The sequence below is a fragment of the Gopherus flavomarginatus genome, chromosome 11 (genome assembly GCF_025201925.1).
Source record: "Gopherus flavomarginatus isolate rGopFla2 chromosome 11, rGopFla2.mat.asm, whole genome shotgun sequence".
NCBI lineage: Eukaryota > Metazoa > Chordata > Testudines > Testudinidae > Gopherus > Gopherus flavomarginatus.
The window spans coordinates 27,886,603-27,912,519 of NC_066627.1; the positions used below are offsets into that span (position 1 = coordinate 27,886,603).

Sequence of the window (25,917 nt, forward strand, 5' to 3'; positions counted from 1 at the left end):
TCAGGCGTGTGGCCCATTCCCAGCTCCAGGCTGACTACAGGAGGGAACCAGTCCTTATAATCAATACACAAAAACAGTTACTAATGGTTCACTAATTGTACATTGCACTTACACCATTCTTTTCATTTCTACCAGGCTGTACAAAGAGATGGGCCAGCGTGATCCTTGGTGCAGTCCCACTGAAGTTAGTGCAGTTGCACCAAGGATGAATTTGGTCTATTGACTAATCAGATCAATTAAATCATCAAATCCTTGCCAAGTAACAGAAAAGCCCAACCCTATGGATTTACCAAACACATTGTAAACCTTTTACCTTGTCTGGGAATCAATCAATACCCACTGTGATGCTAGGGGATGGTGTGTAGTAAAGGCAGCCTCTTGGGTCATGTCCCTGAGACCAGGAGCTAATGTTCTGAGCGTGCTAGCACACCTCTGGGCATGTGCTCTGCTCGCTTCCAGCCTGTGTGACCTGATCTTCATCTTCACAGGGGAAGGCCAAGAAGTTGCACAGCTTCTGCGAGTCTCCCTGCTGGACGTCTACCTGCCTCCTGGGCCCTGAGGAAGTGGAGCCTACTCACCTGGTGCTGATTCCTGAATTGATAGCAGAGTTTCTCAGGCAGCGTACATCTCTCTGGGCTGACTTTATGCCCATGCCCATGCCCTGGCCAGGGGCCCCCTCCACAGCACTGGGGAAGACTAAGGGTAATGAACTTGACTGGTACATATCTCAAAAGTCAAGTGACTCTCCGGGCCTGGCTGTGGGGCCCCAAGCTGCAGGGGGGGTGGGAGGGACTGGAGGGGGGAATGAGGCTGGGGGTTGCCTCCCACTTCAGTATCGGGGCTAGAAAACAGGTGATGACAGGAATTGGGCCATGATATGAGTTGCTTTTAGGGGCCCTGCATTAACCTCAGCAACTCACAACAGTACTGCCTCCCAGCCCTCTGACCCCAAGCCCATTGACGTCAGCAGGAGCCCCCAACTTCTCCAAAGCTCAGCTGTTCTAGGCAGTCACTTGACTGGCTTTAAGCTCAGCCCTGCAGTTTTTCTGTGTCCTGACATAATGTAGACCAGAGGGAGAGTTGTAATATTGCTAGACAATGAGTCTGGACAGTAACTTCACAGCTGTACTGGGTGACTCTGCAAGCAGGGCTGTGCTGCACAGTATGTGGGCTGTAGCTTTATAATGCCTACAGCCTGGGATGAACTGCAGCCAAGGCCTGTCAGTCAGGTCCTACGGCTCTCTGAGGCCATGACCTTAAATGACAGCAGCAAGGGCCTTGAATATGCCTCAGCTCTCTCTGAGCTGGAAGTCTGTGGCCCTGACCAGGGCCGGCTTTAGGAAGTGCAGGACCCAGTTTCGATGGGGCCCAGGCAGGGATGACTTTTAAAAAAACAAACAAAAAAGACAAACAAACCACAGACATGAAAAAAACATGTAGGGCTTGTACTCACCGGGCAGTGCTCTGAGTCTTCGGCGGCACTTCGGCGGTGGATCCTTCTCTTGCTCCAGGTCTTCAGCAGCACTGAAGGACCGGCTGCTGAAGTGCCGCTGAAGTGCCACTGAAGACCCGAAGCACCACTAGGTGAGTAAACATTTAAAAAGACGCCTCTAGCCAGGAAAGGGATTCTCACTGGGTGTGGGGCCCTCTTAGGAGCGGGGTCCGATTCAGTGGAATAGGCCTAAAGCCGGCCCTGGCCCTGACCCCAGGGTGTGCCTACATTATGGAGACTATACTGGCATAGGTCTGCCAGCACCACCCTGTAGTGTAGACGTGGCCTATGCTGACAGAACAGGGGATTCCATCAGGGTAAGAACACGATCATCCTGAATGATGAAGCATGCTTCTGCTGACCTTGCTGTGTCTACTCAGGATTATGCTGGCATCACTACACAGGCCAGGGGTGTAGCTTTTCACGCTCCTGTGCCGATATGACTTTCAAGAGTAGACCAAGACTAAGGATTTGTCTACACTGGCACTTCATCGCAAAAGTTTTGTCCTTCCAGGTGTTAAAAAACCACACACACACCCTGAATGACAAAAGTTTTACTGATGAAAAGTGCCAGTGTGAACAGCTCTCCTGCCGACAAAGCTGCTGCCACTCATGAGAGGTGGAAGTTTTTTGTCTGCAGGAGAGCTCTCTCCTGCCGACAAACAGCAGCTACACTGCGCAGCTTTTAATGGCACGACTGTATCTAAAAGCCTTAAAGTGTAGCCATAGCCTTAGTGTTAAGGACCTAGTGAAACCTGGCCTGGGGTCAGACTGGCGATGCCTCTCCTCTTCATTGGGAAGGAGGAAGAGAGCTCTCTTGATTGGATTTCTAGGGGCAGCTGACACAGATTCTGAGGCCTGGTCTACACTTCAGAGTTAGGTCAACATAAGGCAGCTTACATCACCCTAACTGTAAGTGTCTACACTATAATGATGCGCCTGCCGATGTAAGTTGCCCACTACACTGACCTAGTAACTCCACTTCCATGAGAGGCATAGCGTTAAGGTCGATGTCAAGGCGATGCGGTGTCCCTCTACACACTGTATTGCTTACATCACCTGTTGACTGCCAGCCCTGTGCAGGGCTAACAGCTAGAACCCCGCTGCCTGCGGGAGAGCCCCCACCACAGCTGGAGCGCCCAGCCCTGGAGCTGTCAGCCCCTGGCAGTGAGGCTCCAGGTGTCAGTGCCCCACACACTTAAGTCAATGGATGAGTTCTGCTGAGAACACGCACCGCTGAGAGCAGAAGCACAGTGTGGCATGAACCACCACTGTAATTGCTGCAGTGGCTGTACGTCAACTTACCTTAAGTTAACTGATTTTTGTAGTGTAGACATACCCTGAGTCATGGGGCAGGATTCTTTTAGTCCCATTAATTCTCCCTTATGCACAACTTTCCCGCTTCCTTTATCCCACTCGCTGGCAGGAGACTATTTTCTCAGAGTCCTAAGTTCCCGTTAGTTCCTAAAGAGCCAAAACTTCCTCCTTGTCCATGGTTTTAGGAACTCTCTGGCTTTCTCCTCTTTTACCCCAATCCTTTCTTGTGCTCATTTCCTTCCTCAGCTTTGGGAGAGGCTCATCCTGCTTCCCCCGCCTTTGCTCATCTGGACTCAGTTTCAGGCATCTGTGCCTCATTTGCACCTACAAGGTGAGCACAAAAATGGTGTGTGTGCATATGCAAAAGGAGCAAGCCTTTACAAGGAGTTTGGTGTGGTCTAGTGGTTAGAGCAGGGGAACTGGAGTCAAAGGGAAAAAATCAGAAGAGCATAAATGTATGTTTTCAGATAGAAGGGGAAAAATCACAATTAAAAATATGTAACGTAAAGGCTTTTAACTGGATTAATTTCCTAAAGTTGGATGCAGTGGCAGTGCCTTTGTGTTTATCCCTTTTGGACTAGTCATACTTAAGGTGTTTAAGGCCAGAATTATGATTGCACCAACAGGCCTCTATCCTAGAGCAGGGTCCCCTTGTGCTTGGTGCTGTACGAACGGAGTGTCAGCTCCTGCCTCAAAGTGCTTACAATCTAAATAGACCAGAGAGTCAATGAGGGAGAAGGCACAGGAGTAGAATCAACATTTTCCAGACTGTTATATGTTTACACCATTACACCTTGCAGTTAGCACGGGCTGAAATCTTTCTCTCCAAAACATTTTTTGACAGAAAGTGGCTTTTTGACAAAAGCGAATTTTTTGTGGGGAAAAAAAAGATGTTTTATCAACAATATTGAGGTTTTAATGGGGTGGAAGAAGCAGAAAATTTTGATTTCAAAACGAAACATTTTTGTTTTTGGTTGCTGAAAACCTGAAAATGTTTGGCTGACAGTTTTGTGATTAAAAATCAGAATTGTTCTGAATAAAATTTTAGACAAAAATTATGTTTGTCAAAAATTTTCATGGGAAAAAATAATCATTTTCTGATCGGCTCTAATAAGTAGATTTTTAGCTAAGAACTTCAGGATTTGATCTCATGGGAATAAGAAAGGTTCAAGCCATATGATATTGCCTTTCACTTCTTACACGATAAGCAGCAAAACAGTTAACAATGTTGGCATTTTAAAGTATCATTGTATCTGAGCTATCCCCCTTTGAAATGAAGGGAGCTGAAAGCTATTGTCCTTCAAACTCAGGAAGAGGTTGCTGTATCAGTTATACTTGGGTCACATATCTAAGGTTTTCTTGGTAACCATGACTGACACAGATTTTTTTTTCTAATGAAAACTGACACTCTGGAGGAAAAAAAAATCAGAATTCTGTCCTTGCCCCCACCCCAGTTAGACCTTTACACCCTCTGGTGGGGGTGGGGAATATGTCCTACTTTGTCTCATAAGGTGTGATCCTACTCCCATTGAGTTTATGGGCATAGTATCACACACCCTTGATGCTTTGATGTCCCCAGTACTCACTTAGCATTTTACCTTAAAAACAATGCAAAGCACAATATTTTAGGATGACATTCTCTGTCACCTAAGAGTAGTAGATTTTATTGGCAATGAGACTGAAATCAAAGGGAAGATGTTTATTTTTAATGAAATGGGAGATGGTAGCCCCTTGATAATGGGTATTTCCTCTCTCCACTTCTGCTTTGTTTCTGTTACATCAGAAGATTATTGACTCCTTCATTGCATGCTTCTGGCAGCAGTTTCTCTCTCTCTCTCTCTCTCTCTCTGTGGGTGTGCACGTGTGTGAATTTACTTCAGGTGAAAAGTGCCAGATTGATAGCCCTAGAAATTGAAATCTTTCCTTTTTGCAGAACTCAGGTAACAGCAAAAGTAGTAACCATTTGTGTGAACTGTCCCTCCAATGCACCTCCAACCTGAGCTGGAAGCATTGCTTCCAGGGCTCTGTCTGTACTACAGTGTAGAATTTTTAGCTGATGCGTAACCCAACAGCATTAGCAATTGTGGTGCAGCCATATTCCCTAGGGTAGGTTAGTCCCCATGGCACCTGCAGCACTTAACCTCTCCCAGGGTGCTAGCTGCGAACGTGTCTATTTTTGTGATGTGGGCACTTGCAACTGAGGCCCAGCAAACTCATTTCATACATGCCACCAAACAGCAGCTCAGTCTCCTACACAATTGACCTAGTAACCTATATGGTCCATCTGCAGCTTTAAGAGAACAGCCATTCATTTACAAGTATGAGGAAGCCCACCTAGATCTAAGACCTTGTCGCAGTGAGGACTTCAGCCATAAGTAGCCAGCCAATGGTGGAGCTACACCAGAGCAAACCCCTTCTGTAGCTAGCAAAGCAGCTAGCAGCCACAGTCTGCGGTGGTGTAGGTGAACCCTTCCTGAGACTAGAGCTCAGGCCAGGTCTACACTATAGATCTATATTGGAATAAAGACGTCACGCAAAGGTGTGGAAAAATCCACCCCCCTGAGCAACGTACTTACACTGACTTAACCCCCGTGTAGACAGCACTATGTCTATGGGGGAGCTTCTCCCGCGAATATAGCTACCGCCTCTTGGGGAGGTAGATTAACTACAGGAACGGGAGAAGACATTCCTATGCCGATAGGAGAGTTTCACTAAGACTATGTCCACACTAGAGACCTTACAGCGGCACAGCTGTACCAATAAGATCTCCTGTGTAGCTGCCCTATGCTGGCAGGAGAGAGCTCTTCCGTCAGCATAATTAAACCACCCCAACGAGTGGCGGTAGCTATGTCAGTGGGAGAAGCATAGTGATTGAAGTAAGTTTTGCCGACATAAGTGGCAATGTAGACGTGGCCTAAAGCACTACCGAGACCGCTGCGCTGCTGTTGCACTGTATGTGCAGACAAGCCCCGAGTGAAATTTTTCAGCTGAAACCTTTTTTTGACAAAAAAGGCAGATTCAGCAGCACCAAAATGTTTTGTGAATTCACATCAGTTTCACTGAATTGTTCATGTTGAAAAACAAACAAACAAATCCCCCCAAATTGACATGATTTGATTTTGGGGGTCAAAATGACTGGACGTTTTTGAATTTTCCTTTAATTCTATTTTTTTTAAAAGGTGAAAACATAAAAAACACTTGAAATCTAAAGGAAACATTTCATTTTGTGGTGAATAAAATGCTTCATTTGACTTTAAAACAAATGTTTCTTAATTCCAAAAATGTTTGTTTTCAGGTCAACCTGAAACTACTTCCCCCCCACCCCAATTTTTCAGAACTGCCAGCAAACTGGAAAACCTATTTTTGGCACAATACTCCTTGAGCACAGAGTAAGCTGCACCAGTACAGGCGTGCCTTAGAGCAGCTTTGCCTAGCTGCACTAGGGGTTTGCCTGGCGGTAACAATACTAGGAGCTATTACTGGGGCACCATTTTGAGACGGCTGAACTCTGGCCATAGTGGGGGGAAAAACTCAGAACAAGCTTGCAAACGTGGGTAGGAACATGTGGCAGGTAATCCAGCAGTGAAGGGGTTAAATGGCACAGTAGGGGGCTTGTCTACATCACAAAGTTGCAGCGCTGGTGAGGGGGTTACAGCGCTGCAACTTAGGAGGTGTACACATCATCTGCAGGGCATCACCAGCGCTGCAACTCCCTGTTTGCAGCGCTGGCTGTACTCCCGTTTTGTCTCGAGTGTAGAGGATCCAGCGCTGCTAATCAAGTGTAGACACTTACCAGCGTTTTTCTTGACCTCCGTGGAATAAGCAGGTATCCCAGCACACCTGAGGAAGCCTCTCTGGTAATCAAGCAGGTCTCCTTCCCCGCGGTTTGCTCCGGTGTTCTCCGAATCCCACCCCCAAGCGGGTCTCCTTCCCCGCGGTTTGCAGGGGGGTTCGGGGAACGCGAGAGCACACTGCGGGGAAGGAGACCTGCTTGCAGGGGGGTTCGGGGAACACTGGAGCAAACCGAGGAAGGAGACCTGCTTCCCCGCGGTTTGCTCTCGCGTTCCCCGAACCCCCCTTGAAGCCGCCCAACAGCGCTGCAGTGTGGCCACATCTAACACCATTTGCAGCGCTGGTTGCTGTAAGTGTGGCCACTCTGCAGCGCTGGCCCTATACAGCTGTAACAACCAGCGCTGCAAAATTGTAGATGTAGACATACCCAGGGGCTGTGGGTGATTTGTGTGTTCTGAAGAGGAGGTGAGGGGAGTAGAAGACAGCTGCTCTCTTGCACTGCCCCATACTGGCCATCTGAACTCGGATGCCTGCCAGGCATTTCATTGGTTCTTACCAAATAGGCCCATCCTCCATTAAAACCTGCCTGCCTCATCATCACCTACATGCCAGTCTCAAATCTTGCTCTGCCTTATTTCTTCCAGCATGGGTGTCTTAGCAGCAGATCAGCTCTCTCTTGTGCGCCTTTCTTAGCTTCCTCCCCTTGGGTCTGCAATAGAGACAGCAGCCCTGGCAGGAAGGAGGATGTGTTAATTTCCTGGGGCAGGCCTGACCGTTGTAGCAGCATTTGCTGTTTCGCTACAGCCTTTAAAAGGCACATGCTCAGGGAGGGCAGCTGACTGTGGTGTGAGTGCCGGAGAGGATGGTAAAGCTGGCTGCTGAGATGTCTTTGAACCAGCCCGCTGTGGATTGCTTCCCTTACTCCAGAATGCTGGCTCTGCTGGTAGAAGTGATGACAGGTGTGTGTGCACTCTTGATGCTTCCTTTCCTGTTCTCATGTATTTTTGGCTGGAGATTTTAAACACCTGGCTGTTGTTCTGGCTTGTCGGGTGTATTTGTCTCGCTGTTCTAAGATGCAGGTGAGTTTGGCTGCCTGTCTGTGTGCTGATCCTCATGGGAACGAGGTGCCCTGCGCAAAGCACGGAGCTAGAGCTTGCCCTGCAGCTGCGACCTTTTTGTCGAGGAATCAGAACACCAGGGTTGTGTTTTATTCTGTGGGGTGCCTGCTCAGAACAAAGCTCCATGCAAACGTGGACAGGTCAGGATCTGTGGGATGGGTAACTCACCAATTAAAAGGGAAGCTATCTCCCTCTGCTTATAGCCTTTCCTCATGCGGTTGGCTAGTTCCTAGCCCTGAGCTCTGCAAACCCCACTCAACTCGGGGGAGGTGAAAGTGTAACTGGGCTGTCTGGCCTTGGGTGTCTCTATCTCTTAGATACGTGGCAGGGGAAGTTGGAGCCTTGCTTGGACAGCTAAAGCAAACATTGGAGGAACGGCTGGTCATCCCTGAGCATTTGTACAATGAAACCTTAGCTGGGGAACAACTCTGTGCTCAGACTGTCTCTATCTGTGTTCTAGGGCAGCAGCTCTCAGCCTTTCCAGATGACTGTCCCCCTGTCAGGAATCTGATTTGTCTGGCGTACCCCAAGTTTCGCCTCACTTAAAAACCTACCTGCTTACGAAATCAGACATAAAAATACAAGAGTGTTGCCGCACAGTATTACTGAACAATTGCTGACTTTCTCCTTTTACCATATAATTTATAAAATAAATCAGTTGGAGTATAAATACTGTACCTGCATGTCAGTGTATATTCAATAGAGCATTCACTCTATGAAATTTGAGTTTGTGCTGATTTTGCTAGTGCTTTTTATGTAGCCTGTTGTAAAACTAGGTAAATATCTAGATGAGTTGATGTGCCCCCTGGAAGATCTCTGTTTAACACATACCCTGGCTGAGAACCAGTGTTCTGGGAAAGCTGTGGATTGGCTTTACGCATCACAGGCCTTGGCTACACTGGCACTTTACAGCGCTGCAACTTTCTCGCTCAGGGGTGTGAAAAAACACACCCCTGAGCGCAGCAAGTTACAGCGCTGCAAAGCGCCAGTGTAAACAGTGCCCCAGCGCTGGGAGCGTGGCTCCCAGCGCTGTAAGCTAATCCCCACAGGGAGGTGGCGTACGTGCAGCGCTGGGAGAGCTCTCTCCCAGTGCTGGTGCTGCGACCACACTCGCACTTCAAAGCGTTGCCGTGGGAGCACTCCTGTGGTAGCGCTATACAGCTGAAAGTGTAGCCATGCCCCCAGTGTTTTCTCTGTCAGTAATCACACCTCTCTCTGGTTAGCTGCAGGAGCTTGGTGACTCGCCACACCCCTCTTTAATTCAGACCTCCAGGCTCTTAAACCTGATGTTTCTTCCACAATACAAACTGCCTGCACAATTACAGCTTCCCCATCCTTACTGCCACTTCCTGGCAAGAATAAGGCCAAGGTCCTTGCTCCAAGGAGTTTACAATGAGGTTAGATTGGACATGAGGAGGGAGAAATGACATCAGAGAAGAGGGGTGGGGAGTGGGGCTCGCACAAAACAAGGCTATGAGGAGATTGCCTCTTCTTGCAAGGTAAGAATCATGGTTTCTGATCTATATGTAGGGAGAGTATTAAATAAGAGACTGGCACGGGAATGTGGGTCACACTGGTGAAATTGTGGAAAGAGGGTTTTGAGGAGGCAGCTGCTTGCACTGTGCTCTGAACAGAGTGTATTTTTGCAGGGGCTGTTATTAGCTATTAGTTATTAGCTTCAACTTGTGCGGTGGCATGGCTGCTGTGAGAATGGGTGCCGGCCACCTCTGAAGTGCCTCTGGTCTGCTGGGGAAGTGACTCTTTCAGCAATAGGCTGGAGGTGGGGCAGGGGAAGATGGACAGGTTGGTGGGTTCAGCAGCCAGTCTCCCACCAGTACAGCACTCCTCTTATGTAAGTGAACTGGTTGGGATTCGTGTGCCTTAGCCAGTCTGGGGCTCTTGCTATGCCTTGAGCTTCCCTGCAGCCCCAAGAGAGGCAAGAACATGGCAGCCTTTCTCCTTTTTGAACCGATCGCTCATGTATTTTTGTGACCTATTTCTGGACTTATTTTTAGTTTTAAAGTGTGCTGGGAAGATCTCCAGGCTTTAAGGCCAGGAGGATCTGTGACTGCCTGCGTACCTGCTGTTGGGTTTGAATCTCCCGGAGGGGCAGAAGCTGCCTTAACTTAAGAGAAGGCAAACCTCGTAGAAAAGGGGTGTATGTGGACCAAGTGGGGAGGGATGGCAGGCCTGGCTCTGATCACAGCCATATCAATAGGTGCCTTGAAAATAGTACTATGTGCCCAGGGATGACCTCAAACTAAGACCTGCATAGTGTTACTCAAATGCATAAGAAAGTGAGGTCCCGGTCCCTGAGAGGTCCAGTTGATAGATACAAAGCAAGCGCTGCTGTTCTCCCATAGAGACTTGTCAAGTAGTTTCACTGATTCCAGCAAGAAACCACTGGAGAGGACATTAAAATGGGCAGAAGCTGTGCTAACTCTGCCCCGCACTCCCAACGCACTGCCAATACTGTTCTGTTGTGACCCAGCCAACCTTCACTAGCCTCGTCCTGCCTTGGAGGAGGAGACTAGAGCCGAGTGTCTTTTTGGCTTGCTGGCCTTTGAGAAAAGTAAAAAATCCAAACAAATATATTTTGGGTCAAACAAAATGTTTTGTTTAGATCTTGAGGTTTTTTTTTCTTTTCTTACTTTTAGTTTTATTTTAAACTGTTTAACTTCGAAATGAAGAAAAGCTGTTTCAAATCGAAGTCTCAACGTTTCACTTTGAAAACATCAAAATGAAAAACTTCCAAAAAAGTTGAAAAACTTTTTAGGTTGTTTGAGCAAAACAATTTGCTGAAATCAGCGCTCGCTCACGGAATGCATGGGGAGAACCTAATCTGCAGGGGGAAAAATGTTTGTTGAAAACTTTTTTGGCCAGCACTAGAGGAGACTAGCTCTCTTGTGGTATAGGTTCGTCTACACTGTGATAAAAGACCTGCAGCACAGCACAGCTGGCCTGGATCAGCAGGCTCAGGCTCAGGCTGCAGGGCTATAAAATTGCAATGTAGACATTTGGGCTTGGGTGGATCCTGGGCTCTGAGACCCTCCACCCTCACGGGGTCTCAAAGCCCAGGCTCCAGCCCAAGCCTGGTTGTCTACACTACAATTTTATAGTCCTGCAGCCTGAGCCTCACAAGCCTAAGTCTGCTGAGCTGATTTGGGTTTCGAGACCTGTTGCTCTGGTTTAACTCAGTGTAGAGTCCAGTGTTTCTCAAATGCGGCCACCAGTGGCTTTTCTTGTGGCCACAGCCTCCTGGACTATGACTGTGGGGAGGAGAGGCAAAGCAGCAGCTCTTCCGCATCCCAGTTGCTCCTGGATGCACCGCCTTAGTGTTGGCTGCTGGGGCTGCAAGCAGGGGTTGAGCCCTGCCCCCCTCTGGAGAAAGCTGGGGCACAATGCAGGAGGAGCAGGCAGCTAGTGAATTCCCCACCTTCCTAGGGGTGGTGGGGCTCAGGCTTTGGGCTTCACCCCTAGAGTGGTGGGGTGGCAGGCTCCAGCTCCCTGGCTTCAGGCTCCATCCCTGTCTCCTAGCCGTGGGACTTTGGGCTCTGGCTACAGGACTTCAGACTCTGGCACCCCACTATCTCCTTTGCCCCCTCAAGTCCATTGCCTCTGGCCCCTACTGCCTGCCCCGACCCCCCTCCCATCCAATTTGTCCCCAGGCTTGCCAGGGCTGAGTAAGTCTGCTGTGAAAAGTGATACTTTTATATTTGTTAATATCACTTTTTACAGCAGACTTAACTAGCTAGCAATAAATAAATTACAATGATTTGGATGTGTATATATGCATATTTATTTGTTTTTCTTAAAGCTAATTTTCCTAAAGTGTGAGAGCATCCACCAGCAAGAGTTGGTGGTCGCACTCTTAGGCCACCAAAAAATTTATCCTGAGAACCCTTTACCCTTAATGACCTGGAGAGACCCTCTATTCTGCCTTCTAGGGGTTAAGCTCGGAGCTACTGCTTCCTTCTCCATTATGACTGGAGTCTGGAATTTGAACCTAGCTCTCAGTTACATCAGTGCAAATCAGCAGTAAAATCAATGAGCTTACATGGGTGTGAAACTGATGTGAATGAGAGGAGAAGCAGGCTCATGGGCCAGATTTTCAGGAAAGCTCCATACTTAATGTGCTGAGCTGTCTTCAAAAGGTGGCTGCTGTGGCTTGTCTGCAGTAGCCACCGGAACAGAAATACCTGAACCACTTGTGCAAACTTCTTTGGTTTTGATACTAGTCTGCATAGATGCTCTTACTGCAGAGTAAGGTAACGCTATTCTGATAACTTTAATTGATTTTTTTTCTTACTGGCTTAAGTTATATCAGAATAGGGGTCTTTTATTTCACAGTAAGAGCATCCATGCACAGACTAGCATCAGACAACTACAATCAACTATTTCAGTTCCAGTTACCGCATAGGCAAGTCCATAGGCCCCAGAGATGAAAGACTATTGCATCCTTATAATTCCTCCCTGCCCTTTAAGGATGGCTGCTACTTGAGCTGCCTCTCATTCCACTAGTCCCTGTGGCTTGGGTTATGGTGTTCTGCTATTCAGGGGCTGCCAGTGTGCTCTCAAAGCCAGTGGTCGCCATGTTATCCCTTGCAAAACTGGTTTACTCTTCATATTGCTCTCCATTTTGACAGTGATATCTGGCCGGTTTATGTGGCTCCCTTTCAGTGAGCAGCCTGGTCCGTGTCATCATAAAATACAGCCCTCTGATATCCCGGTAACCTCAAGGGAGGGCAAGCAAACTCTAATGCAAGCTTTTATTGGTAGTGGAATTGAACAAACTTCTCTTAGCTTATCAGGGGAGAGAAAAGTTCAGGTAAATGTTACAGTCCAGTGTACTTATGTTGGGGGGGATCTGTATGCAAAGGGAGTATGGTCCTTGGGCACCTGGGAAGATGTTCATGCAGCCGTCACTGCAACAGGAGGCACCCCTAGCATCGCTTTCTCGTTCTCATGCAACCGCACAATGCTGCTATCTTACTGGGCTCATAATGCTGCAGGGAAATGACTACATAAAGGTTCATTCCACTTCCCCTGCCCCAAATCTATAGTAGGAGCTTGTAAAGTCTGTTATCGCATCACCGAATCTAAATCTTGGGTCCCAGACCAGCAGACTGTGCCTCGTTAACAACTATTCAGCTCACAACTACGCCTGTCTGTTCAGGGATTTGGCTCCCCTGCCAAATTCCCAGCCTGGTGTTTAGGCCAATATGGAAACATCTTCTGCAAAGTGTCATTTGTTCATGTTTATCTCCAAACATATTACCCGAGCGAAAGGAACTCCCAGCTTAGGAGGGCTTGTACATCTGCAGGCCGTGCTGCTGAGTTTGTCCTGTAGTACAGCTGTTCAACACCTTTTGAATGAAACACTATTTTTCATAGAAACACCTTCTCCTTTTCTTTTTCTTTAAAAAAAGGAATCTTCTGTTTTGTTTTTTTTAAAGATTCTTTTTAAATTAAAAAGTTTTTTGATTTTCTTTTCTTTTCTTCTCCACCCTCACTATTTTCTGTGGCAAAGCAGGGGTGAGGGTTGAAGGCCCAGAATTTTTGTGAAAATATTTATTAGCTAACCAAAAAAATCATTCCTCTTTGAAACCTGCCATGTTTTTATACCTTGGGTATGTGTATGTATATGTGTGTTTGTGTGTATGTGTACGCATATGTATGTTCAAAAATGCTCCCATTTTTGGATCCTGTAGGATGGGGGACCAGGAGACAGGATTTCTGGGCCCAACTCTTCCATTGTCTTGCACTTATTGCAAAGTGACGGTAAAATGCCACCGAATCAGAAAGGCAACATTTGACACGTGCTTTGTGATGGTGCTACTGACGACACAAGATGCAGGACAACAAAATCTGGCCCCCTTAGGGTTTAATCCTGACTAACCCTGGCTTGCTGTATGTTGTTGTGCAAGTCACTTCAGTGCCATGACTGGGTGTGTGGAATAACAAGGCTTGCTTGAGGATGGTGTGAGGCCTGATTCATGCTTTGAAGTGCTAGGAGAGCCCTGAATGAAAGAGGGGATGCTAGAGCCAAGTATGATGTATGCCCGTGTAAACACATCTGTCTTGTGATTTTTTTTCCCTGCTGGGAGACTAAGACCCAGGGAATTTTTCTGAGAGGTGATTTGTGGGGGAGGCTTATGCAAACCAGACCTCTGGGGGGTCCCCAGCTATCAGCATTCATTGGTTGGCTTGTAAACTGAGGAAAGGTCCCTGATGGAGGTGGAGGAAGCTGTCCTGGCCCCTATAAATGCCTGGCTACTCTGGTGTGTGGGTAGAGGGGGGAAGGAGGTTGAAGAGCAGGGCAAGGTCAGTTAGGAACAAACAGACCTCTGTGTTCTTGTGCTCTCACCACCAGCTAATCAGCTTCTAACTTTTCTTTCCCGCAGATCTTATAAAGCACAGGTGTGAGAGGATAGAACAGACCATCAAGGCCTCGGGCTCCAGGCTGTGCTCCTAGTGAGTATAAAAGCCTCTCAATGGGATACTAGCTCTTTAAAACGCAGCCTGCTAACCTCTGCTCTAGACAATAATTGGTGAGCAGAGTGGACTGGCACGGGCCAGAATTGTGGGCAGGGCTCTGGGAGCTGCCTCCAGCACAAACAGGCACAGCCAGGGAACGTCCCCCGCCATGGCACTGATTCTGCTTTGGAGAAGGGGCTGTCTCTACCTGCTGGGAGTCCAGGTGGCCCGTGTTTCTTGCAGAGGGAGAACATCTTGCTGTGAGAGATCACACTGGGTGTGTGAGTGTGTGTGGGGAGACCTGGGGGTGTTCAGTGTGCGGTTTGGCTGGCTGGTTACAAGGGGTGCAGAGGGGTGGGGGTTTTCATGGGCCTGGATAATGCTCCAGAGATGGATGGGCCCACCCATATGTCTGCAGAGCTTCCTCCAAGACAATATGTGAAGCTTTTGGGGGGGTGGAGGGGAGGAGCTTGGTTTTGATATTATTTAACCTTAGCTAAAGGTGAGGGATGAGGGCTTAGAAAGGGAAGTGGGGCTGGGGCTGGCTCCCTTTGTTTTCATCTAGATGACCCCCAACCACAGAAAACCAGCTCCCGGGAACTAGAGAGGGCCAAGCTACAAAGTCTCTCTTTTTTGGTTCTTTCCTGCGCCTGTTGATCCAAAGTGGCATTTGGAGCTGGTGGCTCGGAACCACCACTGAGTACGGCTCTTTCCTAAAAGGTGCCCCTGCTAACGCTGGTTTGGCTCCTGCAGCCCAGAGCTCCTCCAGGTCCAGGCCTGCTTTGCTACCTGGGCTAGTAAAGTCTGTAAAACTGTGTCAGGCATGTGGACCTGGTCTACGCTGGCTTGGGAAACAGCATCAAAACTGGGAAAAGCCGGGTGGTCCAACCCAGCTTGCATTATCTTGGCTTCCCTGCAGAGCCAAAAGGACCATCTGGATCTGGAGAGGGGGATTGAGCCCCAGCACATCACGAGACTGAAAGCGTGGGGTGCGTAGCATCTCCGCTATTCTCAGCACCTGCTTGAACTTCTATACGGTGGGCTGAGAAGAGTCCTCACCTGGGCCGCTGCACTAGATGGTCGCAGTTTTTGTTAGGCCTGGTCTACACTACACTGTTAAACCGATTTTAACAGCGTTAAATCGATTTAACGCTGCACCCGTCCACACTACACTGCTCTTTATATCGATTTAAAGGGCTCTTTAAATCGATTTCTGTACTCCTACAAAACGAGAGGAGTAACGCTAAAATCGATATTACTATATCGGATTAGGCTTAGTGTGGACGCAAATCGACGTTATTGGCCTCATTATTTTACAGTAGCTACCCACAGTGCACCGCTCCAGAAATCGACGCTAGCCTCGGACCATGGACGCACACCACCGAATTAATGTGCCTAGTGTGGACGCGCACAATCGACTTAATAGTATCTGTTTTATAAAATCGGTTTAAGCTAATTCGAATTTATCCTGTAGTGTAGATGTAGCCTTAGGCAGTAAGGTGCCCCCTCTTAAGAGGCTGTGGAGCGTAACTGTGTGAAAGGGTCACATTACCCCAGGGCCAGCTCTCTCTGCAGCAATTGGCTGAACCAGAGTTGCTCTGACGAGACACTGGCTGTGTTGGAATTCTGGCTGGGTCTGTTGCAGCAGCAACATCTGCACTCTGAGCTCAGTAGAAGTGTGGGAGGCCTCTTTTCAAAAGGGACCACTTTTTTGGAGGTGCCTTTTGCGGGAAGGAGCACCCAATCTGAGGCTCAGAGGGCCTGACTTTCAGCTGAAGCCAGTGGAAGTTTCAGGTGCTTAACAGCTGGGAAAATGCGGTGCGATGCGTCACATGTAAAACACCCAAACACAGAGTGTCAGAATCAGTGGCCACTCCTGAAAAGTTTGGCCTGACAATTGAGTTTTAGATAGTCTTGTGGCTGCTCCTGGGCACTTAAATACCTTGGGCGTGATTCTTCTTGGGCCTGCACCTTGTGCTGTCACTTACATGGGTGCAGAGTGAGGGCACTAACTGCTACACAATGAGAGCGCTTTCTGTACCCCCCTCTGCACCAGTGGAAGCAGCTATACAAGCTGCAGGACAATGAAGAATCAGGCCTCATGGCTCCAAACGTTGTGCTGGCAGTATGATCTGTGAGGCCCCAAGTTACTGGGTGGTGAAATCCTTTTTCCTGCTCTATTCATTCTCATCTGGGAAGATCATGCAGGTCCCCTTAATGGGTGCCTGCTTTCCGTGTGCTGAAGGCTGGCTCTGAACCCTGACAGGCTAGGGGCTAAGTGCTGACGAACAGTCTCTTTGCTGGTTCATTGTATTATCATTTATCTTTTTATTTCAAGTGTGGAAAGAGTTGCCTTCTTAATGGATCGTTCCAAACACCCGGATAACAGCCCCCAGGTAAGGTTCCGGCTTGCTGGCTCCTAGGCAGCATTACTGTTCATTGTAACAGGGAGGAAGGAGACATTTGTAGGAAAAATGTGAGCTGGAAAATTTAGCCTTAATCCCTCTCCCCTCTCAGAAAAAGGGAGGAGGTTGGGGAGTCTCTGCAGGCAAAGAGCAGTTTGTTTGGAATCGTTCCGTTCCAGGTATGGGGGAGAGATGACCTTTGTCTTGCCATGGGTGGGAGGTGACTCACGACACCCCACTTTCGCAGTCTCCTTGAGCCAGCTCTGGTTATTGCAGGATTCTTCAGCCACACTGGCGGCATCACCATCAAGTTGACTGCAGATCTTGAGCTGTGACACGGTGCCCAAAAAACTGCATCAGGCTGGACACTCTTAACCCCCCACCTGCATGTTTGATTCATTCCTGCCACAAGAATCCTGCAGGGCTGCAGTGCGTCCATGCTGATCAGGGTCCTTGTGCTTTACCTGTGACTGTTCCTCCAGCTGATCCCCTGGCAGGGCTGTAGATCCCCTTCACTTCCCCTGGAGCTCAGCTGGTCAATCGCATGCCTCCATAGGTGGGGATTCTTTAGCTCCACCCCATGCTCGGAGTGTGTGTGTGTGTCTCTTCCCACCGGACAATCTCTCACTGCAAAGGGTGTTTTGGCAGGGTAGGGGGTGTCCCCAGGCTTTGGTCCTTGCAGACTCTACCCTATAAAACCAGTACACTCCTCCTGTTGGCCTTGGCAGCCTCTGGGATTGCTTCCTTCTAGCACTGCCTTGTCCCTGTGGTCACTGATGGGTGATGCTGGATGGAGAGGAGGGAGGGAGCTGCTCTGATTCTGACCAGGAGTCACTGTGGGAAGCAGGAGTGCATGGAGCACAAAGGCCTGGCAGAGAGGGCTTGTTTCCTGTAAAGTGTAGGGACAGGGAAAATCCCCCTGTGGCTAGAGGTGGGGAAGAGGAGGGAAAGGATCTGTGTGTATGAGGGATGGACAGGAAGAGAATGGGCTCTATTCCCCACCCCCACTCCCAGCCCTGCCCCGTGTCACCAGAGAAAAGCGAAATTCCAGAGCTTTAGCGAAGCTTTCAGTTCTGAGTGATGCCTGAGCGATGGGCTGGATTAGTGCTGTTGTCAGGCTGTAGGATGATTAATTTCCTGGCTCTGAATTCCAGCCCTGGGTGTGCTTGGCAGGTGTCTAGGGTCCCTGCAATCTCTCTAGCAATGGGGTCTGTTAGTGCTACAGAAACGGGGAGCTCTCCCCACGTATGCTTGCATACGAGTCCATTGCTCAGCGCAGACGGTGGCAATCACCCATGCGTTCCTGCGGCCTGTGTGACTCGCGTGCAAAGAGGGCCCAGCGAGTGTAATGCCGCACGTCGCTTTTCCTGACGCCCAGGGTGCTCGTCTCACACGAACCATGCCAACAGCTAAACCTCCTCCTATCACTCCCTCACAAGAGCAGTTGCCTTCCGAAGGGCTAAGTCAGGCAGGTGTGGGGTCTGCCTGGATGCATGGGATTTGACTGATGTCATTGCTTTAGGACATGAGTAGAGCTTAGGTGAGGAAGAGAAATGAGATTTCCCCTCCCCCCGAACCCCCTTACCCCTCATTTCCTGTGCACAGTGTCCAGGAATGGACCTCCTTCTTCCCTCCTTCTGGAGGGACTTATCCAGCCAGGTGCCAGATTTGTTCCACTCTCACTGGTGAACTTGGAGGAGTTGGGGACTGGTGTGGGTGGGGGGGTCGAGGGGTGGGGATAAAGCCAACTGCTCCAGTCTAAGGGCCACTGTTGACTGAGATTCTGACTCAAAAATAGGCTGGCCATGTCTGTTTGGGGTTGTGACACATGACTTCCTGCAGCAAGTGAAAATATGTCTGCTTTGAAACGCTTCACTGGAATCCCATGTTCCTTCTCAGGGAAATGCTGACTAATTGTTTAATGTCTGTGTCCCCTCCAGCCTCTGACACCGACTGACAACATCAACCTTGGCCCTTCTGCTAATCCGAAGTAAGTAGCCTGCGTTTACCTGGGAGAGTATTGAACCCGGTGCACAAGGTGAACCTTGCAGTGAAAAAACTGATTGGTTTGCTATCTGATTTGCTCCATCTGAGCAAAGAAATCATAACTAGCAAATGGCCCAGGCGGACTCCCATATAACGCGTATCTCAAAGGTCAGCTCTCTGGGGGCTCAGCTGTAGCTAGTCACATGTTCAGGTTTCTGCTTTGTCACTTTGACCGAGGTTACAATCCTCATCTCCTGCCCACACTCTAATCCCCCACCCCCCAGCCCCTTGTCTTTTGCTGCTTCCACCTGGTACTTTGGTTCCCTGTTAGGTGGGGGAGGGAGACTCTTCCTTATTTTGATTCTACTGCATCTCCCTGCTGTCTGCTTTATCAGCCAGAGCCCCTCTCAGTCTTCAGAGAGAGAAAGCAAAGAGCTTCATTTGCACCTAACCTTCAGGTGCATTTGAGGATTTAACGGCTTTCTCTGCCGCTGTCATATTCAAGAGAGCAGATTCTTCGGGTGACTGGCACACTTGGCTAGGGATTCCACCCCGCTGCCGCCCTTGTGTGTCTGTATTGCACCATACAAAACCTTTACCTGCCAGATTGCTGCATGTGTGGCTGGAGGAGGGAAGGAAGCTTATCTAGTGAATGAAGATTATGTCTTCCACCCATCTTCCAGGGCTGACCCTCCTCGTGTACTTTTGAAAAAAACCTTACTTAACATTTAGCCCGTGGAATGGGTGGTAACCCGCTGTCTCCTTGTCCAACAGTGCCAAGCCAACGGACTTTGATTTTTTGAAAGTTATTGGGAAAGGAAGCTTTGGAAAAGTAAGTGAGTGTAGCTTGGGGTAGATCGTGGGTTTCTGAAGGCCTCCTTGTATGGTCTCCTCTTTCCCCTTGCTGAAATAGTTTCCAGCAGCAGCGGAGTGGGCTTCATGTACCCCCCCTTGAGTAGCCCGTCACCAGTGCTGAAACGGGCCTGGGAACAAAGAGGCATGGAAGAAGGTGAGTGGTATCTTACTACCCCACAGGTGGTAGGAGGGAGGGTATAAGAGCAGCACTTAAAATACTGCTCATCTTGGCACATTCTCACACAACTAGGAGAGGGTCCCTGGGCATGTCTGCTTTGTGAGATGACAGTGATCCTCTAGAAAGGGGATTCTCTCCCTCTGTGCTTTGAAACTGCTCTAGCTGGATACTGGGTGGAATGAGGGGAAAGTAGCTGGGGAACTGAGGGGAAGCTTAGTTTGCTGTGTGCCCTTGTCAAAGGATGGAAGGAGAAAACACCTGGCTGGTTTCTCATGCTCTAAAATCATAGCCTGACCCCTTGTGCAGTCACCTGCACTAGTCGCAAAGGTGGTATGAAACACTAACGAAATAAATTGGAATGATGTAGAGCACCAGAGACCCACGCCCCTCACCTTGCCCTTCTGCTGTAGGTTCTCCTGGCCAAACGCAAGTCCGATGGGATGTCTTATGCTGTGAAAGTCTTGCAGAAGAAATCCATCCTGAAGAAAAAGGAGGTACGTTACAGACGAGCCCTCTGGGGACGGGAGGAGGGTTTTACTTCTCTTCTTGGTGCTTTGTCTTCATGATAAAAGCAAGGCATCATACTAGTGTGTCTGTGCTGCTTGCTCTAGTCACCACTCGTGTGCACCGCGACTGATCCTCACTTTTTCAGGAGGATCGTGGTGCAGATAAAAGGAAAGCTGAACAGCAATGGCTTGAGCATGGTGCAAACAAGCTCTGCCACTGCTCAGTCCTTGCCCACCCAGCCCCTATGTCTGTACTATAACAGTTAACAATATTTCTGCATCCACACCAAACCCTGGGCCTGATCCTGCAAATACTTACTAGCAAGCATAGTGATTACAGTTTGAGTATCCCCATTAACTTCACTGATGAGTACTCACAGTTGTAGGCACTGTGTCTTGTGTTCCCAGGAGGAGGCCCTAGGCTGTAGACTATGGCTGCTAGTGCGTACCACAGTGTGGAGTATGCGTGTGTTGTGATGTGCCGCAGGGGGGTAGGAGAGGAAGGAATTGTCAAACGTGGTTCTGGAAGAATCCTGCTCAACAGGCCTTTGCTTGCTAGCTCAGTCATGCTCCAAGGCATCCTTCCGAGGGACTGGGTGTTGACCTTTCGGATACTAAACCTAGTCACCACCAGGAACGGCCAGTTGGCCTCAGAATGAATAACAATATCGGGAGCTTGTTGAGAACCTTCCATCTGAAGATCTCTCAGCACTAGGTGGCCACTCGCCTGCCAGACTCTGGAATGGAACTAACTGACCTACTAACACATCTTTGGCTGGTTCTGTGCAGCAAACCCACATTATGGCGGAACGCAACGTGCTGCTGAAAAATGTGAAACATCCTTTCCTGGTGGGCCTCCACTACTCTTTCCAGACCTCCGAGAAACTCTACTTTGTGCTAGACTATGTCAATGGAGGAGAGGTGAGTGCAAGAGTACAGCTGTCATTTTAGACTCCCACTGTACATTAACAGTCCTGGATCTATTTGTCTTCCATCAGGAACCAAGCTGTGGATGTTTGTGCTAAAGCAGCGTCATGCCTGTTTCTGAAATGACCTTGTTCAGACTGGACACACACTGCTGTAGCATTCATCAGTCCAGTCAGAGACCTATCTTAGGAACGCTGCCTTTTGAATGAGACTCTGGTGCCAAGCACCTTAGAAATAACATCTGGCAAAATCTTCCACATGCAGTAGCCTGGCCCCATAGGCACTCTCTGATCTAGATTGTAAAATAACCCACACACCCCTCACTTAACTTTTTTGCTTGTCTTGTGGCTTCAGCTCCAATCTGTCACATGTGGGCTTTCTCCTATTGGTGCACAGCAGAGGTCGAGCTGCCTATCAGTGAAGGAAGATCTGAGGCAAGGGTGGTGAGGGAGGGGCATGGCAGTGACTGGGGGTCAAATCTGACTATAGCTGGCTGCCAAAACTCTAGTGTGAGTCCCTCTCGTCCATCCTGTTTTAGCATATGGAAGCTGCTCTGTGGCACCACTTGCTCTCCCATTCCTGAACCTCAACTGAAAGCAAATATTGAAGCAGCAAAGGCTCTTTCTATACTCCATCAGGAGGCCTGGTTGAACCTGACTGTTCCCTGCCCAACTACAGTTCATAGAAGGGAGTGGATCTTAGATGTGTCATTACCAGACATTGTCTCTGATGATTAGCCTGTTTACAGACTGCACTTGAGGTCCAGTCTACACTATACATTGTAGTGAGGTGCAGGCATGACTATGTTGTGACCAGGTTGACTGTAATGGTGATGTTGGGGGCAGCTTGGCTCTAGCTAATTCAGTATGGCTGGCACAGTTTACTGTCTGCAAACCGCAGTGAACACTCGGTGGCTGGCATTCAAATAGCTTCACCTCTTTGTAGGAGGAGACTTCTTTCTCAACAAGCAAAGGCTTGAGATGAGCAGCCCAGCTGCCTCCGAAGCTCTCCTTCTTGGGAAAGAGGTGTTAGTGCTGGGGAGAGGGGTTAGCTTTCACTGGGAGTGAACAGAAGGTAGAAAAGGGCTGTTCAGAATGTCCCTGCACATGGCAGCAACACTGCGGGGAGGAGGATGGGATGACGAGAGAAGGCTGCTCCCAAGTAACCAACAGGCTGTTTCCTCTCTGCTCAGCTCTTCTTCCACCTGCAGCGAGAGCGCTGTTTCCGTGAACCTCGTGCCCGCTTTTACGCAGCTGAAGTAGCCAGTGCAGTAGGGTACCTGCATTCCTTGAACATAATCTACAGGTAGGGTGCATGTCCCTGGTGAGTATAGCAGGCACTAGTAATTCCCTCTTCCCTGTTCCTCGCTCACCCTTGGCTGCACCTAAGTGTGTGTAAAATATTGAGGAGGGGCAGGAAACTACTTGATATTGTAACATGCCTGCACGGTTACAAGGGGCGCTCCTAAAAACAAAGTGCAGAACTACTAGGCAGGGCTGTGCTGTCCTCCTAAACTAAGCTTCAGAACTATGCTCTTGATCCAGGATCTCCTGTGTGTTTCAGAACTTCTCATGTAGCACCTCCCTGAGCCCCTTCCCTTCATTTCCCTCTTTCAGTCCTTGAATGGGGCTTTGGCTTTGGGAAGGAGGGGGCGAAGTTAGCTTGGCTTGTTTTGAATGGGAGGAGAAGGTAGTTTAGTACAATGCATGAGAGGCAAAGTCTCAGGTCAGGAAATTAAAGATGTTTCCCACAGCAGCTGTAACTGCCACACTGTGCGACTAGATACTAATAGCATATGCCTAGCAGCCTCTCTAGCCTTACAAAAACACTAATATTTGTATATCATACACATGCTGTGCTGATTCACGGCTGCTGCGGGAGCTATAACTCTAGAGTTCCTGATGGCCATGGCGTTCTCATAGACCTCAGTACACCAGACTGTCAACATTTCTCAGTCCCCTGCAGTCCCCATTCTTTTCAACTGGAGCTGTTGTGTGTTGAGCTCTTTGGAAAATCTAGTTCAGCATCACATCTTTCTCTTCTTCTAGGGACTTAAAACCTGAAAACATCCTGCTGGACTGCCAGGTATGTTCAGCTCTCTTGCAAACACGCCTGCTTCCTGCATTCTCTTCACAACCTTTTTTGTGCACGCTAGCTTGGGTATGACAGAGGAACCACGAGTAATTACTGCCTCCCTTTCCCCTCCCACCCCCACAAATAACTTGGTATACCCCACATCAGTTCAGTAGGGGGAGCCACAACACTGACTTGTAAAGCAAGCAGCTCTATTAACTCCGCATACACATGCTCCCTGCTGCTACTCAGTAGTTTCCCAGAGCTCAGATGTTAGCATTTTTGTTATATCCGAGCACTAACCCATGGAAAAGCATTTTAAATATCCCATATGGCAGGTCTAAACTTGAGCACTGTAAAGCTCCACTAACCAAGCAATTCCCTGGACTGATGGAGAGGCTAATTGTTCAACTGATCACAGGGCTATGCTGGTCAGTCTGGCCAGTTTAATAGATACTTATACATAAGCATGGCAGAATTTTGTTGTTTTTTTTTCTTAAAATAATGTCATAAATTTTTTAATTTTCACAGTTGCAGGAAATTATGGCGGGGGTCATACGCTGGGGGGAGATCAGATAATTATTTAATTATAGTTGACATTGAGATTCAAAAAATTAAAGCTTTATAACTATTTTAAAATGCAGATTGTCAGTATCACGTCAAAATATACAAAGTACCGGTAAATATCCTTAAACTCTAAAAAGTTCTCAAGCAGCATTTTTCTAAAACTGAAAAAAGTGTACATTTTATTTTTACGGATAGAAATGTATATTTTTACATCTCTTTGTGGGTACAGTGAAATTGACGTTTACTGATAAAAATCATATCCTTACAAGCCTACATTTAAACCATATATTTGTGAGAAGTCTCCCATCAGATTTCCTGTTCAATCTGTTTGTATGTATAAATGCCTAGCAGTTGCAAAGCTGAAAGGTGCACATGAAAACTGCAAAGGGGGCTAGAAATCCATGCACTCTCAGTAGGGAGAGCTTGATTAGGCTGAAATCCCTTTCCTCTTTAGGGACACATAGTACTGACAGACTTTGGACTTTGCAAAGAAGGAATGGAGCCAGAGGAAACGACCTCTACTTTTTGTGGCACCCCAGAGGTACAGTATGGTCAACTTTCTGGTTAACTGGGAATTACTTAGGCACTAACTGCCTGACACATCAGAGCTGCAGGTGCTCAGCTCCTCACAGAGGTGTCAATTGGAGCTGTGTGTATTCAGCGTCGCTGAAAAATCGGGGACCAAGATCTGAGACAGTCTCAGCCTCTTTTTTGACATGCATGGTGCTGAATATGTTGGCATGTTGCATGAAAGGAACCAAGGAAGCTAAAACGTCCTGTTTGTTCCCCATTGCTGTCAGACTAGTTTGGGTCCCACTGAGTTCTTATACCCTTTTACAAAAGCATTATTCCCTTTAGCAATGTAACACTGCCATTCCCCATTTTTTCCCCTTCCTCCCCTCCACTTGTATTCCTACTGCAACTGGTGGGAGAGGGGTAAACTGCTAAAAAACAGCCTTTACCTTGGGGCAACTAGTGTGTCCAAGGTATCCTGAGGTAAAAACACAGTGGAGACAAGGCACTTTGGTTTTACCACAAGGTAAACTAGGTGAGGTCTGCACTAAAGTGTCTTCCCTGTGGTTTTTACCTCAGGATAGCTTGCATGTGTTAATTACCCTGTGGTTTTAGAAGTGAAGACAAGGCCTGAGTTTAATAGAGTGTGTTTGAGGAGGGCCTAGTCTCTATTCCCTGGACTGGTGCTGAAAACATGTCTGTTCTTGACAAGAGATTTAGAAGGGTTGAGGAGGATCCATTGCTGATGACCATTAGCAGTACCAGTTTAGATTGGACCAAAGGACTGTGAACCATTGCCTCTAAAAAGCTTACTCATGTCAACTCGGTGTCCTCTCTGAAACCTAATAATGATGACTTTTTTTTCCCAATGCTACCCTTGCAGAAACTGCTGACTGACTCTTATATCCTTACCCTGTTTTCATTTTAAACTTTGCTCCACAGGTATCAGGTTTCAAGACTTAAACATGCAAATAGGAGAAATTCACCAGGGCATTCAATTAACAGGAGATAGGCCTGGTATACGCACAGATCTTTTTTGTACTGGTATAAATATTTTAGTATGGATGCAGTTTTAGTATGGATGCAATATAAAGATGACATGCATCTGACAAAGTGGGTATTCACCCACGAAAGCTCATGCTCCAATACGTCTGTTAGTCTGCAAGGTGCCACAGGACTCTTTGCTGCTTTTACAGATCCACACTAACACGGCTACCCCTCTGATACGAGTATAAAGGTGCTTACACCAGTATAGCTTTACACTGATAAAACTATCCACACTAGGGGGCAGCGGAGGGGAGGGAGGGACAGGGCTGTACTGTTTTCACTACATTATTATAGTTAAAGCATTACAATTTTTGCGTGTAGACAAGGCCGTATTTTAACTTGTGACAGGATGGCTTTTACTAAACTGATTAGTACATTGAATAAACTTGCTTTTAAAATGTTGCAACTTTTTTGGCGGGGGGGAATCCTGCTGATTCTGGAATGGGTGTTCCTGCAGAACCTGGCAAGACTTCCAGTAGTCATGGTGACAGCCTTGACACTGGAATCCAGGACCTTCTCTAGCTACGCTCCTTGATTGTAATACTTACTCCTGTAGCTATGAGCACAGTGTTCCAGATATTTACTTGCTGCTGCCCCTTAATTCACAGAACACCAAGTTAATAATCACATTGTCATTAGCGTCTCCTGATGACGCAGGTTGTGA

General features: G+C 48.1%; 1 protein-coding gene across 1 annotated transcript in view; it reads left to right on the forward strand.

Annotated features, from left to right (window-relative positions):
• The first annotated feature begins 705 nt into the window (after positions 1 to 705).
• SGK2 (serum/glucocorticoid regulated kinase 2) overlaps positions 706 to 25,917 on the forward strand; it is a 30,716-nt gene continuing 5,504 nt past the window's right edge. Inside the window, 12 exon segments of the mRNA XM_050917405.1 lie at positions 706 to 718; positions 3,056 to 3,101; positions 3,103 to 3,140; positions 14,124 to 14,193; positions 16,535 to 16,592; positions 18,542 to 18,591; positions 19,362 to 19,419; positions 20,031 to 20,114; positions 20,916 to 21,047; positions 22,246 to 22,358; positions 23,102 to 23,138; positions 24,148 to 24,234. Coding sequence (XP_050773362.1) covers positions 706 to 718; positions 3,056 to 3,101; positions 3,103 to 3,140; positions 14,124 to 14,193; positions 16,535 to 16,592; positions 18,542 to 18,591; positions 19,362 to 19,419; positions 20,031 to 20,114; positions 20,916 to 21,047; positions 22,246 to 22,358; positions 23,102 to 23,138; positions 24,148 to 24,234 — 786 coding nt within the window.